Below are 19569 nucleotides of genomic sequence, written 5' to 3' on the forward strand. Positions count from 1 at the left end.
TATAACCTCCTTTGAGCTTAGTATACCAACAGTGGGACACCCTGTATAATTATAGTATTTTGAATAAGCCAAACAAATTGTTTTATCCACATAATTGCACTTCTTTGGGCAATTTTTGTGATATCCAAATTTAATTACTCTACAATGTCTCAAATATTCACGCATAGCTTAAAGCCTTACATAGGTATAAAATTCATATTTTTATTGTTTATTTATATTTTAAACCTTTCACCGTAAAATTCACATAGGTAGGTAGGTACCTTCTGATCATGTTGATCACCTCCACAAAGGATGTGTTATGAACATCTTCATGGAATTTAATCACTTATTGATAATAATTTATAAATAATTGGATACGTTGTTACAACGTGTGGAAGGATATGTTGTAGGATAGTTGAAGGTATAACACATAAGGGAAAATGTAAAATAGAAAGATTATATGTTGTTTTATTAACTCTTTATTCTCTTGAATCTTCGAAATTAATATTACAATATTGAATGCGGGTTTCATATACAATCACCCCTCTATTTTGCTTATATTAACACGACACAGTCACATGGTTCCGTACGCCGGTTCTCTTTTCAAATGGACAATTTAAAATCATATTTATACATTTTTAGTACAGTGACAATATAACGTAAATGCTTCTCTATTTTCTTGTACTTTATTCAAGTATTTTTTAAAAGTCAAACAAAGGCAATAAAATAATAATTTATTTATGTCACTATTTAATTGTTAGCGAACCGTGTACGGCACTCATTACATAAATACATAACATAAACATAATATGAACAAAAAATATAATGCGCGACAAAAACTTCGACAACTATTTACAATTACTTATTTTTAAATGACGATTTTATTACTATTCTCAAAAATATAGATATACGTACATACATACATTGCTACATTTAAAAGACAAGAAATTTATCATTACCTACACAAAGAAAGTCTTTATAACTTTAACATAAACATAAAACAGGACAATTTCCATCAAAAATAATAAACATCATCATTTCATTTCATTTCATTTCATTTCATTTCATTTCATTTCATTTCAAAACAAATTATATATTGCAATAAATAATTTATACCTTATAAATCCAAACTTTATATTTTGATATCAAACAATATTTTTGAAAGGCGAACAAAAATGTTAACATATAAAAACAATTAATGACATGGTATTGGTATTATAAGCACTATAATACCTAAGGTCTAGAGAACTCTAGCTATGTATATGGCAAGACGGATGGAGGTCGTATATAATCTATTTAGCAAATTGCTCATTGTTTCTCGTGAATTATCTACAGTTCTTTACGAGGCAGAAACAATAAAGAAAACCTAACATAAATCATTGGACGTACATACACACAAATTTCATTACTCATACACCTCAAGTTGTTATGTTGTTGAATATGAAACCAGAAAGGATCGAGTAGTCACGAATAATAACCATATAGGCTCCATTCCACATATTATAACTCTCCTAATTTGCACTATCCCACAAAAATAATGAAACAATTCTTACGTTATAAATCAATACAGGGAAAAACAACCACACAATTATCTATAAGTGATAACAATTTTGTAACAGTTCGTATACACACGTTGCGTTGTAATTGTTCAAGTATCGGTGTGTAACGTGTTCACTGTTCAGTGTACGTCCCTTGTTCTAATAAGCAACCTTCTCATCCATTTGTAGTTAACGAGACTAAATATGCAATTAAGCGTTTTCAATCAAATACTTCCACCGGTTCTATACGCTTAAAATTATCAGTATCTACGGTAGTTACAACTATGCATAATAATTTATAAAGCCTACACAGTACACATACCAAAGTTAAGTACATTTTGTTCGATTTATTCACGTTCAAAGATGGAATATGTATTGTTAATTTTATATACCTACTAACGACAACCTTACACCAAATACGACGATAGAATAAACCAATATGAATAAAACTATTGCACATATATCGATCGCCGATACATTCAATATTAATAATACGTACAGATTGTTTTATAAAATTATTCCTTTGGAAAACTTAAAATAAAAATGAACCTTTTAATACGTTTTAAAATATTTTTTTTTATCTATTTTATAGTTTATATTGCGTGAATCATTAATCCTATATTATATCAGTTTTATTCTACGATGGCTTGGAATTATTGAAAACACGATTCGGAAATTCTTACGCCTATAACATGATATCACGATATTAGTCGTCATTTAAGGAAAATGTATAGACCGTAAGTATTATTATGGTATAAACAGTGGACAGTTGATTTAAGATATGATTATAAAAATGAAGCAAATGTATTCATATCGACACATATTATTTTATATTTAATTTTTATTATTTCTACCCTGACAATAATTTACGTATAATGGTGACTATCAACACTAATTTTTACTACTAAATTTGTTCTGATATTACGTTTTAAGAAATATTAATGCTTAAATGGGAATTAAGGAGATGATGAGAGAGATGAATAAGTCATTAATTTATTTTGGCACAATATGAATTACAAGCAAATTAAGTTTTATTGTATATAGTTTTTAAAAAGGAATGGAAAAGAAAACCTTTTGTCTAATAATTTGTGACTGAAACATGTATTTTGTATTTTGGAAGCACGTTTGTTTAAAAAAAAAATTAAATTTTAATACACTTTATGCCGTTGCTCTCTGCGTTACCTATGTGATTCGAACAAACTGTCCCCAGGAATACGAACGAGGAGATCGTATAAATGACACCTAGATTACTTCATAAAAAGTCGAACTTACGTTTAAGATATATTACACTTACCTATTCAACTTTAAAGATACATGTAAAATTTAACTTTAGTACACATTATTGTTTATTATATGTATCAATGTTACGTATATAATTTTGAACTGCTGACTTATTTGGACAATACGTCGTATTCATTTTCGAAACCTGTTCATTAATTTGGACTCGATATTTTCTATATAGGTAGAATGCTTATCGTCAAAAAATATTGCATATTTCCAAGAAAGATTAATAAAAACGATTTTACGACAAAATCCTACACATGGAATTGTACTTTGATACGTATTTTTGTTTAAATATACGTTTAACGTTCTTATGGAATTAGTAATTTACGTAATAATAATTATAGATAATTGAATATTACATTTACGCGATCAAATAAACAACAATAATCACTGAACTTAATTAACGGAACTGAATCACAATCAAAAATAAAAATAACCTTTTGAAACCGATTGACAAATACAACAAAATTTACAATAACACAAAATAGTGGTGATGATCTTTAACGTTACTGGACCACGGGCAGCGGCCAAATAAAATATACATCAAAATGTACATAATATTATAATAGCTATAATAAAAAGAAATAACATAATGTTTTAAGAGTAGCTGCTGTAATAAATACTATGAGATTCACAGATTCATAATCTTAACTAACAATACCGAGAATCACTCCAAATAGTTAATCTTAGAGCGACACTTACACCTTTGTAAAATTTAGTAAAATATTATTGCAATACATGGTGTGGTTATGGCAACAAAATAAATGCTTAAAGCACATCACCAGCCTGTCCACCAGCGAACGACACCGAGGCAAGTCCTTCGCACTAAAGGAACATTAATACAATAAAAGTCACGAAACACCTCCACAACGAGGCGACACTCCTACTAAATCAGCCGCAAAACATAAAACTAGTGGATACGAATCGACTAACGCAACGCGCGAGTCCTCATGGACGTAACACTTCCATTCATGTATTCACACTATGATACAGTATCAGTCAGGATTTTGCTACAAGATGCGTGGGGCGTGGGCGCCTTACGTCGGCACCTTGTTCACTTTGAGAATATCGCCGGAGCCCTTATCTATGGGCATCTTCATAGGGTCGTGGTGGTGGGTCACGTGGTGCCCGTGATGCTGGCTCTCCAGCTTGGCTTGTTTTTCCTGTTGCTGCTGTTTCATTCTGTCTTGTTCCTCTCGTTCCCTGCGCGCCTGTTCATTTATCTCTTTAACAGCGCGCAATTCTTTCTTTAACTTCATACGTCGATTTTGGAACCATATTTTTATCTGTCGCTCTGTGAGGCAAAGAGCGTGGGCGATCTCTATCCTGCGTCTGCGTGTCAAATAATGGTTGAAATGGAATTCCTTTTCTAGTTCTAGCGTTTGGAACCTTGTGTAAGTCTGTCGACCCCTCCGCCGTGGACAACCATTGGGACCTGGAAATAAATAACATCCATTTAATATGTCATTCTACAAATACATATAAGCAAACAAAAAATATTAGCATAAGTAGCACATATTTAGCATTTTTGAATGGTACAACGTTTATTACTGCTATATATCATAGAATATTATTTATTGGCTTCGATTCGCAAAGGCTTTGGGAAACCATTAAATTTCATTTCCAAACCTTCTTTGAATTTAATGTCTCATTAATATTTTATGGCTACATAAAAGTTAATTTTAGAGTATCCGCTACTGGGACCAACCTCATAGTAGATCGAATGCCTAAGTTTATACGCTTAGATTTGACGTAAAAAAATTTACGACTTGACAGTTTTTGACAGCAACGTAAACAAATGCACGGTCCGTTAGTCGCCGATTGTCCCCAAAAAGGTGTTGTTTAAAAAAGTAACGGAAAGGGTTAAATTCATTTTATGGTCCAAAAATCACAATAGAAGATTTCTAAAAAGAAAGCTCTATAAGGCGTCTGGGTGAGGAAGGGTTGCGCAACTTTCTAATGCTTTGTAAGGTGTCTCTTTGTGTACAGCGAGATAAAAACGTTTTCTTGGAATCTGTGAAAGTTTTAACCCTTTACTTTAAAAAAAGCAACTGGTCGAAGATTTTAGTGTGGACCTGATTTCACAAACAGATAGTTGACCGTCCACTTTTGAATGCTAAACCTTTTTGAACGAGATTTTATACATATCATTCGATTAACTTCTAGGTATATAGTTAATAGTTATATACGAATATTATTAAACGAAGAACTTTAAAGTCAGTTAATTGTATATCTAACCGGTCAATCTATAAATTATTTTTCCTTCATCAAAAATTAATTTAATCACATTCATGGTACATAATATACATAAAACCATGTTTACACTGTGAAAAAATTCCTCAAGAATACCGATCTCAGACAGGTTTTTGAGTTGTTCAATAAATAAGGTAAGATAAATAGTCTTCCCTGCGTGTATAATTGATAGCGGACGCGGACCAACGCGAACGAAGCGCTTTGGAATGCCCGGTCGTGTGTACGGAGCCTTACCTGAATAACTTAGGTAGCAATTTAGGATGCCCAGACGTGACTAATGGATTTACATAGCTATTCTGTTTTAAACAATATACTTGCATATAATGTGATGTGCGTTTTTTTTGTTATAATGTAGCTCTATCTATACACTTCCAATCTTGTTACACCCCAGATCTAAAAATATATCACTCATATTATACCTATTATGCCCATCAGTTCATATTGATCAATATAATATCAGAATTTTGTTAATTTATTTTTCCCAGAATATTATGGGAGCAGAATTATCGTTCATTACAGATTACTTATATAATATTTTTTTGCATAAGCAAGAAGGTAAGTTATCTGCAGTAGCAGAAAGAAAAACATTAAAAGGAAAATTAATTCAATGCATATAAGTAAAAAATTGATTTAATTTCATGAATTTACATCTTACAATGTAAGAACAAAGGATGTCTTTTAAAGAAACAACTTCCGTTAATTAAAATTACCGTTTACTGAGTTACACTTTAATTGAACATATTTTTACACGGTACGGGTAATCCGCAATTTTAGTATTGAAATAAATATGCAATGAATAAATCACTTTATCCACCAGAATCTGGAAACCGCATTTTATATGGGCAATAAATTAGCGTAACTGCATTTTTACTGCTTTAATTTTACATTTATTGCTGACGGTCATTTCAACAAAAACTTAAAAACTGTTTAAAATGTCATAAACAGAAATGGAACAATTATAGAGTGCGGTTGAGGACGATAAATATAGATCGTGATGCGAGTAAATGAGATGGAGATAGCTATTCTAAATTTAAAAAGCAAAGATGGAACCCAAAATACAATACACGCGTCCCGATTAAACAATCAAAGAGAAAGGTCATAAATGATAACGACCGATATTTTAAAGAGGTTCTTCCGGTGCAGAACATAGAGTCCAATTCTACTTGCGAGTTGGGGTGGATTTATTTGCTTTTTGTTAGCGCTTGTAATGTGTTAGCGAGGCAGGTTGGCCACCCTTCGCACGGTCGCCATGACAACAGGCGAAGACACCTCCCTACCCGTCAGCTGGGTTCCATTATTTTCGAAAGCTTTGTAGATTGGAGAATTTGCTCCATGTATGAGTTTGTCGAATCGATCTTTTTTTAGGGAATCGACTTCGCAAGTTTAAAACGAGCTTTTCCAAAAGAAATCAGGAACTAAACTATTTCTGCATTTAAATACCATGGAATAAGTTAAATGCTTATTCCTTGATATATTTTATTTAAATTATGCATTGCTTATTTTATTTATTTCTAATCTCAGAATTTTAAGAGAGCATTTTAAAAGGATCGCGGCAAGGACAATATATCTTGGAAGACAACGTCGTAGCATTAATTAGAGGCGTATATCGTGAGCCGACACAGGCGAACATAATAAACAGCGACAAGACCCGGCTCTTGCGTCCCTTTTTTCTCTTCGAATAAATCTCACAGAATGTTCTCGCTTATTTATTATTTTATTTAATTTTGTATAACCTGCCCACCTTTGTACAAAACCAGTTTTATACTATTTGATTAATGTAAGACCGGCGGATCATCGGACATACCTACCTATGTGAATTATATCAACGTTTGTCCAGTAAGAGGGTTATTTATGGAGCAAGCTAAGCGACTCCTGGAATGGCTAAAGGCAATATGTTATGAGACCCGATTCCTGTAACTTATTGTTGTTGACCACGGTGGGACAATTTTTAAGGTTCACACGTGAGTAGGTACAGTTGGTAGGTACCTAATATAGTAAGTATAATTTAATTTTAATGTAAGAAGAAATAATTCTACGACGTCTCTCTCGTCAACGATTTAATGAGAATCACGGTAGGTAGAGTGGTTAATAATCATCCAATATATTTTCTTCTTTCTTTAAAAGTATAGTGTTAATTCTAGCTTGAGCCTTTTTTTAAAGTTCCGGTCATTTATTAAATAAAAATGTGATTGTACAGATTCAAATTAAAGATTAAGAATATTTTAAATTATCAAGATAATTTCGCAGACACTTTATTTTTTATGAACAATATAAATCCAATTAAGTTCAGTCATTACACATTTAAATTAGGTAATTTAATTACGTTTATGGTATGTTTCTATTATTACACACACATTTCATACACGTTAATTTCATGTAAATGTGAATTTAAATAACGGTTTATACGCCCAAAAAAGTTATGAGATTATAATATACCCATCAATCATCATAATATATTTATCGAAGACAAAGCATCCTTAATGAAATAATATTATCAGTACAAGTTTATAAATACCTCTTTGGAGTTTTTGTAAAAATTATTTTGTTAGGGTGAAAGGATTATGTTTCAAACAATAGAGTACCTTTAACAAGAGCGGAAATTAATTCGCGAGAAACGCCTTTCCACAATTTATTAGACGTGTGAACTTGTTACTGTAAATAGAGTTTTCTAGCGAGGACGGGGGCAGGAAAAGGGCCGTAAGTGGAGATATGGGAATTTATTTGACTACAAAGCTAATATTTCAAGCTTGTTCGAGTCGGAAAGGACTATTTTTGCTCGTTGTGAGCGCCAGTTAAATCATCACAATGTTGTTCTGTGCTCCGCTTTGCGAAGGACATTGCCATGCGAACAGGGCTGTCTGGAAATGCTCCATAAATAATGAAAAACGTAAATAATACATTTTTAACAACTATTCGCATAAACCATTGCTATTTAAAATTATAAAGTTTGTCGATTTAGTTTCTGATACTTTGTTGCATGTAGGAAATTTTTTCCCAACATTATTTTTTATGCATTTAATATTTTTTATTGTTTGGTGCATTCATCTGAGACTTTACTTGAAGCAGGTAATTAATAATTATACCTGTAAACAGGTTTGTACAATTTTGCGTCTGAATTATTACATATTTTTGCAATTATATTATCTAGTAGATAGGTACCTAATAAGATTAAAAAATTGAACCTACGTTGTTTATAGTATATGAGTCAATATTTTATATTATTTATTATTATTTTCCTTAAGGATGAAAATAAACATTTTTTTATGTCCAAAAGAGATTGGAAGCAGCCCTATTTTCAAAACCTAACAAGTATGTACAGTAGCATGTCAGAATGATCTTTGATCTGCCCCTGGCTGACGTCACGTATTCATCTTGATGCTGAATACTAATAGAGAATTGTGAGCGTAATATAAACATATTTTCTGATATAACGAAACGATACAGTTTGGAATGGAGAAAAGCGGAGATTAAAATCGATACTTCATTTACTGAGATTTCACTGTTATTAAGGCGAACGATGATATCATATTCATAAACAATGCTATTGCTAATAAACTCAACGTTTGAAAGCACAAGCTTTGAGTAGGTATTGTAATTTGTTAAGGATCTTACGTAATTAATGTATTACAGTATCTATTTTATTACTACTACCTATAGAATTTAATTTTCATAACTTCTATGATTAAGCCTTAGAGTTATGTGATATTTGTTTTGATCAAATAAAACGTAGAACTTGATTTGTGCTATCCTTTATTTCTTAATAGGTAGGGCCATTTACAAATTGTTAAGTTAAGGCGTGTTTCTTTATATATATATATATATATATATATAGCTACTTATACCAATATGAACACGTCATGAACTCACAAACGAACTAACAAGTGTTGACAGGCTGATTTAATGTTAACAGGGTCATTGCCTCACACCAACTACATCGTATGCACTTATGCACCGACATTGTTACACATTATATATAATATGCGTATGGTGGTACATAAACGAACATACATAAAATATATGATGCAATAACTGCAATAATACTTTACTAAATTTTTCAGAATTTCCTTAACAAGGCATAACATTACTCTACAAAATACGCACCGTTATAATTTGGTCGGTAGTTGAAACTGAAAACATGGTTATTTAATTAAATAATCAACGCGCTAAATTAACGCAAAACTGCGCATAGCTTAATAATGCGATAACCGAGTTAGTTAAGAAATATAATTTGATAAGAACTGCCGTCATGGACAACCTAATTATAAATAAAAGCCTATGTCTGAACAGTGGACACTGAATTGTAGATCACTGCACATTTAATATAGTTATAAATGCTATTTATTATACTATTACATTATACATTGTGCTGTTATGACAACTATTATTGAAATTGATGACTTTATCCCAGATAAACGGGTCATGCGATATCTAGAATGACACATTATATTCGATTTAATTAGTCTGAATGTTTCCATTATGATTACTTACCTACGTGAATCAATTTATTATATTCGTATTGATACGTAATTTGATAAGTTTATACAGAAATTATCTCAAAGTAATTAATAATAATTATTAATGCTTCAGCATTAATTTCATATATTTGTATGGACCATATAAATATTATAGAGCAGCCAAAATCTTGCTCCTATATTACCTATACTATTATTTGTTTTATCAAATAGATACTATACCTATAACTATACGTATTTTATTTTTAAAAAGATAGGTGTGTCAATGGAATGCCCACTCAAATTCATATTTATTGGTAATTGATTAATGATCACCAACGTGAATTTAATAGAATAGATATTCATATATACCTACCTACAATTTACAAAATACAGTACCTATCCACTATTTCCCTTGCCCGTTTAGCATATTAACGTATTTAGTATTTGATAATTAAGTAATAATTAAGACAGCAATTAACAGTATTTTGCATATTTTACAACTGTTTTCTTATGAGCTGATGCAAGGTGCAACTGTTTATGTTTAATTTATGCGCGAATGTCACACTGTCTTAATTGGAAATTATTTACCTACATTTGTCTCAACTATGTAGTTGTTTATCTAAAAGACATAATAATGTATTTAAAATACACATAAGGCTATGGCATGTTTAATTAAATTTTGGCAACGTAGACTCTACAAAGGAATTAAGTAGAGACTCTACTAAGGTATTATTTTTTCATTATAATTTTGTCAGGATATATTAAATAATTTAGTACAATTAAAAAGTACTTTATCATGAAATAAAAACCCAAATTACATAAATTTTACTATGGCTTTACATTCGCAATAATCTCTACCTTCAGCATTGCAATAGTCGTTTCATGCGACCAGCTGCAGTCGTTAAAACGCAATATGTCCACTGCCGGGCAAAATAATACATTTTCGACTCTATCCCCTTAGACATAAAACAGTTAAAAAAAATCAATAGCAGTAGCGGGGTCCTTCTTTCGTGCTATATGCTGGAAAAGTTATTTTCACAAATAAAACGTGCTGCAGACTGACGCCCATTGCAATGGAATAATTATTAACTTTGTCTCTCATGCTGTAATTGAAGACGCTTTCATTAAAATGTTTTAAATTCGCTTTAGAATTTTATTGCAATGGTATTTAATGACGAAATATAAACAAAATAGTTTATATACAATAGCAAATACATATAAATTTTGATTTTTAAAAGTGCTTGTCTATTTTTTTAAACTTTAAAGTTGTTAATTTAAAATAGTGTTTAAATCTGCGTTTAAATTTTAGGGACTGAAGATAAATGAAAGTATTTACTAACTCGTAGTATCACTATTAAATTATTAATACGTCAGCTTTATGTACAGAAAGCTCTCATAACTTTTACCGAGTAGGTACCTACTGTAATCCGAAGTGATTTCCTTTGATTTTTTACATTACATTAGTATTGGAACTTAATAATCATTAAATAATAATAAATGAGATAAAAGCAATGTAACCTTTCCTATTCAGAATAGCCATAACGATCTCATAAATAAGAATGGCTCGTTACGTCTATTCCCTTATCGTAAACACAAAGCCATCTCAGCACTATTTCGGATAAACGGAAACCAATGCCTTACACTCGAATTTTTAGTCGTCTTTGTTTACATTAACTTACCACGTGTTAATGTAATAACAGGATGTTTAAAACAACGAATTGCTACTCTTAACAACGTACTTGATTTCCTATTAAATATTATTTAATCCGTGCTCAAAATAAGCCCGAGCGCACCTACGAAAGCTGTGTAAAGAAAGTTTATTTTGATAATTTATTAATGCGAGGTGGTCGTTTATTCTCGTGACACGAGGAGAGGCGGGTTTTATTTTTAAAAATGACTCCATCATTCAACGATAACGCATTTCAAGAGTCACAAAAAACATTTACGCTCAGTGTTATATGTCACATACCATTTTGGAATAACTAAATATTGTTAAAGCGACTTTTATGAACCTTTGTAAGGATTAACGCGTATTGTTAAGGTGAACACACACCGAGAACTAAAGGTGTAGCTTGAAAATTTTATCAATAATAATTGAAATCATTCAATGAAAATTTAGAATATGTAGAGTCGATAAAAACGTGTAAGGCGTTTTTGTTAAGAGTTGCAATTCATAAAAAAAAAATAAACTTCATTAGTCTTTCGGTAGGTATGATTTTTTTAAATTCTAACATTAAAAAGATAAAAACAACCAACCTTATTACTAATTCCGAGAAAAAATGTGGAATTACTTCATTGACTTTAACAACCTGTTTTAGAAGGATACGTACCGATATAACAATATCCGTTGCGTTTTAATACTTATAAATATTTAGTAGAATTCGAATTCATTCACACAAGATTATGAGCTATTTACTTAATTTTATTGAGTGATATTGACGATGTTTATATCTATAAAATTCGTGTTCAAAATCAGTATTGCTCATCAAACATAAGAATTATCAATAAGCACTATTTTATATCAATAAAATATATACATGGTAATAGAATCCTAACCTACCACAATATTATCGATTAACTTCAAACTCGCCTACCACATGTAACTTAATCGATCCATATGAATTTTTAAAAATATTATTAAACTTTCTACGAGCAGATGTGACGTGCTACATTTTATTTATCCGAGTAATTTGTATTAGAGCTTTGTTAGTAAAGTATTTTTGGATTATTTCATTCCACTTGTAAAGAGGTTATTCACGTAATATTATTTAAGTAACAAGCATGCATCGCTGACATGAAACCTTTGATATGCGTAAATATATCCCGTTTTGTTTATCGTATATAAACGGTTGTCGCAATTAACCTAAAGATTTTTTATATCCGTTGAGAATCAGCACACATTTTCCTCCTCTAATATCGGTCGCATGTTAAAAGAGCTTTGAGAAACGTCGAGCTATCTTAGCGGCCATTGAGGCGGTCGTGTTACCCGCGCGATGTTTTGAAAGCGCATGGGCGATTACGATTACGTTTCCAACGAAGTGTCGACTTCGGGTTACGTTTTATACCGTCATATGAATCTTGCGCTCGGATGTTTGGTCCGAAGTGCTCGTTCATTAGCATTTTATGACTGATACGAGCGATAAAAGTAGAGTAAGACGCATTGAACGGGTCGTATAGTGTGATAGACGCACCGGCACTGACTCGCAGCGCAGGAAGTCGGCTCTCTGTTATTGGCCTATAGTCGTTCGGATCAGCACATTCTGATTCACTACATAAACGTTTTAGATGTTCCGATTCCGATTTTGTTTGTTTTATGCGTTAAGCGGCGGATTCAAGTGGTTATGAGGGTAATTTGGAATCGTTTGGCGGTTGTATTATTAAATATTATCTTGAGCATCGAAACAAATACAAAAATTACCTCGAAATGAATAAAAGTATCCATTCGAATTAAATACAAGTTTCTTATAACGAACTAGAATGTATTCATATGGACATTTATAGCTCTAGCGGAGCTATTCTTTTTAAACTGAAATAAAAGCTTGCTCTGTATTTTTGGAATGCCGTATTTCAAGCTTCTAAAGAAAGAATTTGCATTACTTTTGTACATTTTATGTTTTACTGACAATAGTTCAACAAAGTAAAATTCAATTTGCTAATAAAGTTAAATTGAATATCTATGCAAACTAGATCTCTAACAAAAACTCACTTAACCTAATTCTTTCAAAATCTGTATGTACAAAAGTCTAGGTACCAGCTTTCAGCCTTGGTTTACTCTAAGATCTATCTTTATGACATATTTGTTTTATTATTATATGAAAGGTCCGGATCAATGGGATCGTGTGCCATCTGCCGTTGGTGCAGGGCGTCCTCGATTCGATCCAGTTCTCAATGACTTCACACCCGAGGATATAAAGCCAAACAGTTTGGGGGGCGCGGAGATCGTAAACTTTTTGTAGATCCTCATTCCTCTCCCAACAAAACGCGAATCGTAAAAGTAATTGGAGCCCATTCATATTAATAGACATTTACGAGGTTTCCTTCATAAAACAGAGATTGTCATCGCTTACGCAATATAAGTCGACGAGCAATCGAAAAGTATTAATTCGTTTCGAGTATGTTCAATAGTTTTATAGCCGATAAATCACTCTGCTCATTGGATTATAATTTCAACGATCGTTGATATTCGTCACATGGATTAACTTGAATTCAATCAAATATTTAAAATGTTAGAAGATAAGATCATGTTACTACGTAAGAAGATCACGCAAAATCAAATTAATCTGGTTAAATAATCTTTATTACAAAAAAAAAAATGATAATGTCGTGAATAAATATCATGTAAGTAGGTACTCGGTGTCGAAAATGTGAGGAATTTGATCTCATATCGTAAATATAGGTATAGTAATAAACGTTATGACATATATATCTACATACCTACGGCTCCCTGATTGCAGATAAATAGTAAGGACATTAGGCTTCACAGCTGTCGCCTACTCCGTTTCTCCCTTGGGGAATTACGCAATTTTCCTTCCCTTAACGCCAGAAGAATCACAAAAGGTTTCCCCCGAATATTTATTATTATATCTTTATTAACATTCTAGATTATCTTTTCCTTTCTCAAATGATGAATTGTATTATTTATTTCGGTTAATAAGTAATTAATTAATACACCTGCCCAATAAATTTACTGCCAAATGTGTCTGCGACACCAGGTCATTGATAAAGTCGTAAATAATGCTAAGTGGTTTTTGAATAATTTAATTTTAATGCGTTTCATTTAGGTTAGTCCTTTAATCGTTTTTAGTAAACCGATTTTTATTTAAATTGTTGCTATACAGTGTTTTTGTATATGATTAAAATACACATATATAGGTATGAACACAAGCGAGTATGTTGCATAGGTTTATAAGCAATTAAGTTTTATGTGCAATAAATATTGTTAGCATCATCTTGTATTAATTGCAATAGCATACTTTCGCATTTAAAATGCGAGGGATGAACCAATGTAATATTCTATCCTAGCCCTCTACTATATTTCAACTCAAAACACAATATCGTAACGTAATTTAAAACGAATTAGCCTCCCCTACAAACTCACAAATTTGAATATTCCTCGCGCCCCATTCTAAGAGAACGCAACACTTTTTAAAAACAAAAGGGAGAAACGTTTATGTAATATATTATAATTTAACTCCTCCCTACCTTTATTTTCATATTTTGTAATGCACTTCTTGATGGTACAAACGATCTAGAACAAAGATGCTTGGGGCAAGTTCGTACATTCGAAGATTTTTGTGAAGTTTTCTGAATACATAACACGAATGTAGTGCTGTTTTTCGCAGAGTTTTATTAAAAAAATTTTTTCTTCCACGTTATTTAGAATACCCACATACTCTTAAACGTTTTGTAATTATTATTTATTGTATATTTATATATCGTATTTTTTAATTACGGTTTCAGAATATTAAAATATTAAGACGATTAAAATCTTCTAAACATAAAACGCAGCTGATATTAATCACCCCAGTGCATTTGTTATACAAGATGGCGGCCTGCAATGGACAAAGCGTATCTAAGGGTGTTATGGGGTTGCTAACATGCAAATTTAATTCGCCTGTATACTCAGGCGGTCACCACCGACCGTGCTTATTACTTGCTCTATTGTACGCTTATTAATTCAACTGCGTAATTTATGAAGGTTTATATCGACCCAGACACATAAATTCCCTTAATTGGAACTTAATGCGGGCACAAACGGATTCTCAATGTGAATGCCACTACGGATAATTCGTTTATTGGTCAGTCGCAATTAAAAATTACTGCCTATTTATTGATTAAATGTTAGCTGCAAAATAACAATTTAGATAACAATATACTTTCAATTACGGCGATAAGGACGCCAGCTGTTATGCAAAATAATGAATTAATTTTAATTCAATAATCCATTAATATTATTGTTGTTATAATTGTGTCATTTTTAATTTAAAAATGTTATATCAAGCTTATACAAGAAAGACGATAATACTGAATCAATAATACGAAATGCTTTAATTCGAACAAGTAGAGAAATAGCTTATTAGGTAAGTATGTATTACAAAAATATTTTACCTTCCTCGTCATATTTTTTTTATATTTAATTCTACTCAAACAAGAAAAAACACTAATACTGCGAGTACCAGGTACCTCCATATATCCTAACTCACTCGAGAACAGGTGCGTTGTCCACTGATAAAGCGCTCTATGACACGATTATTATTCATACACCTGTAGATTTGACTCATGTACTACTCAAGAGTGTCGTTTTCATACATAATCGTCTGTTTAGAGCGTTTTAATTACAAATGCTTTATTCCAAGGGTTATGCGCACTAAAGCGACGAACGACGATGGTCCCTTATGTGCCTGTTAACTACACTACGAACATTATATTTCACTGATGAGCGTACGTTTAACCACTAGTTTACTTTATAGGCAGTATCTGCTATCTTTACGGTTTGTAATTAATTTGACAAATTCAATTAATACCGTGACTAATTAAATAACATATCAAAGTTATGAGTTAACTTTTCAAACGTTAATAAAATAGATGAATAATATTAGTCTTAAATAAAAAACGTTTTAGATAACATTTTCGCCTTGAGACGAAATAATTAGAAATATCTACAGCAATATTAAACAAAAAGATAATTATGATTGAACGTTTATAAAGAAGTTGATTGAAATTCTAATAAAGATCTGAAATGCAATTATGGATCCCTTATAATTCAAGAATGCGTATAATTTCTCTCCCGCCCTCGTTATAAAGCTAGTGATTAAGTCTTGTCTCACGCATTCAGCCTGTGTCTTGAGCGGTCGCCATTTGCTACGGCGTAATTATAATTAAAAATTAATCCAACCTCAAGGCAATCCCTCCAATTGTTTTCGTTATACTATACCCAAACAAGAACTTTGAAACATGTTAGTTTAAATACATTGCCTTAGTTTAATTCACATACCTATATTAAGGAAAACTCCCTGAGAAAAGGGAAAATACATCTCATAAAAACCATATACATCTAGCAGCGGGTCAGTAATAAAAAACATGAGTAGGGATTTTTTATTCAATAGGTATATGCATATTATAGCAAAATTACCCAACAAACAGTAATATTAATGTTAAGCCTCCCCTACCGGACCGGGAGATAGGATTGCAAATTTTTGGCAAAATTTATGATAGCCGCGTACCCATATAGTTCCCTAAGGGGCGTGGGGTGAAATAGGTCTATCGGCATTTCGGAGAGCTGGTTTCGCTCGTTGTCGGCCGGAATGACCCTAAACATTTTATTTGGTGGAATCGCTAGTCTCGTAACGCGCCAAAATTGCGCCGACTAATCTTCAGCTGCAATTTAAAGGGTGTTTGTGCTTGTTTTATATAAATACTGAGTGTAATGCGTGGGCATTTTTATATAAGGCATTTGCCCGCCTGCTGCTAAGTTACCGCCATCAAAGAATATGTTTTACATGCTGGGTATCAAACCGCGATGCATTAATTTGGCTTTTATGGTCTTTGCATGATCGTTTGGACGTGTTGATGTTGAATGGTAATTTTGAATTTTGATTTACCTATATTCAATTTTTTATTAACAAGGAATTTGGTAAATATTCATTGTCATCATTAGTTTTCTATTCTACTACATATACGATCAGAAAAAGCCCTCCGTTGATTTGGGCACCTAAAATGTCAAAGCACCTATGTCACTTATCGGTGCAATGGTCGTTAGCATTAACACAAAGCTTACCTATAACTTTAATTTCCCATTTATTAAACGAATTCAACAACTAGTCTCAGAACATCAAGAGATCAGCATGGAACAAAGACATACACGTTTATCAACACCATTCGATTTTTTGTTTATTGCATGGATACCTAATAAAAATAAGCGGGAAAATATAAATCCTGAGCTTAGGTTTCGGTGTACACGTGTAGGGTGAATAAAATTATTCAGGAGCTTAGGAGTTAGGAGCAATAAGTCGAATCCGTATTTATTGGCGATCGATTAGCACCCTCGCGCACATAAACAAGCTTCGTGTAATTGAAGTGCTCCCGTAATTGGATTAGCCAATTCTATCTACCTAACCTTTATATACCTTTGAGTAATCATTATGTAGGTAAGTAATTGTGTATGGGCTGTACACATGGTCGTACTGTACATATGTATCTACTGATGGTGTAGGCATTAATTAGAGTAAACAAATAAACTTTATTTGAAATTATTATTATAAATTTGATGGCAGAACTTCTGTTAAAAATTATTAGTAACGATACTTGCATAAGGTAATATATAATCTAAATCTAATAGCATTTCTAATAATCGCGATCTGTGGAAAACTAATCAATTTCAACATGCCACTAAACTGATTGCTTTCGATTGTGCAACTTTCATTGTATATAATTACTTATAAATAAATTCACATGAGCGTATACAAGTGCGTCGAAAACACAAAGGGTGAATCCTAGGAACATATTGTATTATCTCAGTAATAGGTAAGCACCTCGCTATTCCCATGCGATATCTCCCGAATGTAAATATGACACCCCATAAACTGAATGTTTTATCGACTGCCACTGCCATTCCAATTTATTCTGGTCATTTTTCTATAGGTGCTTCGAGGGTGTTCGATTTTTAGGGGAGTATTTATTACTCTTATTACGACTTTTTTGATACTTAACCGGTCATCGTTTCAGCTAGCTAGAGTATTGTCTAAGGTTTGTATAATGCCTTTGGAATTCAAATTATAGATACTTTCTAGACTATAATAAATAGATAAGTCTTATTAATTATATATCGTAAATAAAACAAAAGCGTTCTAAATTCGTCGATAAGAATGAAGTTTTAAATAACTGAATTACGCATATTTAAGACGCGTAAATAAAAACATCTTACGTAGTCAGGGCAGATGGCTAAAAGATCGTAAATCGTGATCTCACCTTTTATCCGAGAATAACCGTACGTTGAATGGGGACATAACCTTTAATGATTCGATTTATATATCATTGTGCCTTAATGTAATTATCTATATAGAATATTTAAATGTTGTTATTATATATACCTACGTATCCCAATTATAATAGGTAATTATTTAAAAATCATGACGCTATAAACGATAAATTATATGCAGAAATAGAAATGAACATAATCTAAACATTTATTTCCAGTTTCAAGCATTATTTGTATTTTATTATAAAAGCTGATATTGATGCGCGATCGATTCACATAATGCTAACAATTGATCAAGCATACAGATCTAGCGACGAGCCTTCCCGCATTGTAATCCGTTGTTTAGAGATAGTGAGCGTACTAACAAAATATTCCGATCTCGTACAAATGTAACGCCCTACGTAGCGCCGGCCCCCGCTATTTATACCTCTGTTATTGGCACTACTTCAATGTCAGACGCACCCTGTGTCCCTTCTCCCCTAGCTGCCCCGGTGCCTGCGCTACCCTCCAACATGCATACACTACACCGCTTGAATTCTAAGGGCTATATCAAATTATATCAAACACACGGGTAACACCAAACTACAAATTTAGATCTGTCGCTTCCATTAAATGGCTAAATAAACACATAGTTTTGAACATTTCTCCAAATTGAATTGCTCGAGATATCAAATAGCATAAATAATGTAAATATTTATGTGTTATTTTCAGTCGGCGAGTACTGAGAAGTTGTATGTACAATCTTGTTTAGTTGCAGGAATTAAATGCTAAGCGTAGTAGGTATGCCGTTTTAATTATTTCTTTGTCGGTAGAGCGTGGGCTGCGGCCTGCCTTCTGAATTAGTTTTGAAATTTGATATATATCTTTATTCATTTCTATATCACGTTTTCGTTGAGTTATAGGTAAGGCTAATGGGAATTAATGAATGTGAAACATCGACTTGAATAATAATAAAATCGTGTTGATTTAAACTTTAAAGCTACTTATTAATATGAGAGGCTTAATTACAAATGCATATACAGTTTTGGCGTACGATATAAACTAGTAAATATGTAGACTCAATTTTTTATATTGTTCCGAGGCT

At 32.1% G+C, this 19569-nt stretch overlaps 1 protein-coding gene across 4 annotated transcripts in view; it reads right to left on the reverse strand.

Moving 5' to 3' along the window:
• Positions 1-435: 435 nt before the first annotated feature.
• Positions 436-19569, reverse strand: part of LOC149488408 (homeobox protein abdominal-A homolog) — a 35514-nt gene continuing 16380 nt past the window's right edge. For all 4 annotated transcript variants that reach the window (XM_089695535.1, XM_089695534.1, XM_089695533.1 and 1 more), the window contains exon 3: positions 436-4236. In XM_089695535.1, the coding sequence (XP_089551661.1) occupies positions 3839-4236 (398 nt within the window). In that variant the 3' untranslated portion in view covers positions 436-3838. The remainder of the gene's footprint in view (positions 4237-19569) is intronic.

The sequence above is a fragment of the Colias philodice genome, chromosome 5, assembly GCF_061535455.1.
Source record: "Colias philodice isolate Cphi_HAF_F1 chromosome 5, ilColPhil1 Martin Lab GWU primary, whole genome shotgun sequence".
Classification (NCBI taxonomy): domain Eukaryota; kingdom Metazoa; phylum Arthropoda; class Insecta; order Lepidoptera; family Pieridae; genus Colias; species Colias philodice.